This window comes from Octopus bimaculoides, chromosome 12, assembly GCF_001194135.2.
Source record: "Octopus bimaculoides isolate UCB-OBI-ISO-001 chromosome 12, ASM119413v2, whole genome shotgun sequence".
NCBI lineage: Eukaryota > Metazoa > Mollusca > Cephalopoda > Octopoda > Octopodidae > Octopus > Octopus bimaculoides.
Genome location: NC_068992.1, coordinates 45,009,905 through 45,011,462, shown reverse-complemented (window position 1 = coordinate 45,011,462; position 1,558 = coordinate 45,009,905). Strand labels below are relative to the sequence as shown.

The window sequence follows — 1,558 nt, the reverse complement described above, 5'->3', positions numbered from 1 at the left end:
AAGCAGATACAATTTCGTATTCCCTTGTCACTTTAATTTCAAATTAATGCGCTATACTCGACTGTCGTTTTTTCCTGAAACATACGGTCATGCGCTGTTTATCTTGATATGAGACCACCATGTCGCGCACATGTGGTTTTGATGCACGTGCATGGTATACTCTTATCATACGGGTAATCATGATTGGTATACCGGGCTTCGCATATTATACCTCTGGTGTCACTTTGATGGTATGCACTGCTCTCTCACTGAATAAATAATAATGATGATGACTGTGATAATAATGATGATGATATATGCATATATATGTAGATACATGTATGTATTTACATATATAAATACTTGCATATATTATATGCTTACCTACATACATATGTATATAACTATGTATAGATTTATATCATATATGCGTGTATGTATAATGAAGAGGAAAGTATAGAACATTAATTTACAACGCTGGTTTACTTGGATGAGAAAATATGACATATACACACAACAGCGTGAGCTTATACATACGTATACATGTGTGCATATCTACAAACGTACATGCAAACAAACATTTGGTTTTATGTGTTTTTTCAAGGTTTTAGCGAAATTTTCAGATCATCATCGATAACATGCGATAAACTGGTTGAACCACAATTAACGAAGACTAATTGGTTTGTAGATTAATAGAACGAAAATCCATTTATTCAACAAAAAACAAAATAATAAGATCTGTAATATTCTGCAGTCCATTATAGTCTAAAGAAAAAAAAAATCAGTAAACAATAATGAAGCCAGAACACATAATTACCTGCCTTAATTAACTATTTTAACCAGTAAAAACATCATACACGGAAATAGATATTCAGGGCAGAAGAAATACTCAGAAGAAATAATTATTTGAAGCATCACGTGCTTTATTTATTGTTCATGTGGGCTCCTTTGATAAAGGAGTGCATGAAATTATAAACATCGTGTCCTATTTGGTTATAATGCATTCTATAGAAAGGATAATCAGAATAATGTGCATACTTTTCTCCCAGTTCGTCAGCATCATCTTCATCATCTTCTGCATTGTGATAATAATCGTCGTCCCGATAATAATCGTCGTCCCGATCTTCGTCACGTTCACCGTTTCTGATTTGCTGTTGTGTGGGACAAGTTACAGGTTGAATTGGCGTCTCGTTCGGATAATTTCTCATATAGTTGATCCACGAAAGGTAATCAGCAACTTTGGTATATACAGCTACACCATTTTGGCAATCATTGTACCCAAACGAAGTAATCCCCGCTACAACCAAAGCATTATCCGAATGTCGCCGGCACATCAAAGGGGTTCCAGAATCTCCCTTTAGAAATTAGAAAATGAAATGCAAATAATATTGTTTTCTTACTGACATCGATCATCGATTTATAAAATACCAATCTACGGTTAAATGTGCAATGTCGCAAGCAATTATATAGTATCTTTTAAGTAAACGAGATGCCAAAAAGAATAAAAACACTTTAAGGGAGATAAAATAGATTAAAATTGAAATTCTTTTGTTGCTGAGGACGCTGTGGAGTGGATACA

General features: G+C 34.0%; 1 protein-coding gene across 1 annotated transcript in view; it reads right to left on the bottom strand.

The window, feature by feature from the left end:
• Window positions 1-881: 881 nt before the first annotated feature.
• The window catches only part of LOC106870940 (granzyme B(G,H)), an 11,030-nt gene continuing 10,353 nt past the window's right edge, over window positions 882-1,558 (bottom strand). Inside the window, exon 6 of the mRNA XM_014917184.2 lies at window positions 882-1,334. Within this exon, the coding sequence (XP_014772670.1) occupies window positions 903-1,334 (432 nt within the window). The 3' untranslated portion in view covers window positions 882-902. The remainder of the gene's footprint in view (window positions 1,335-1,558) is intronic.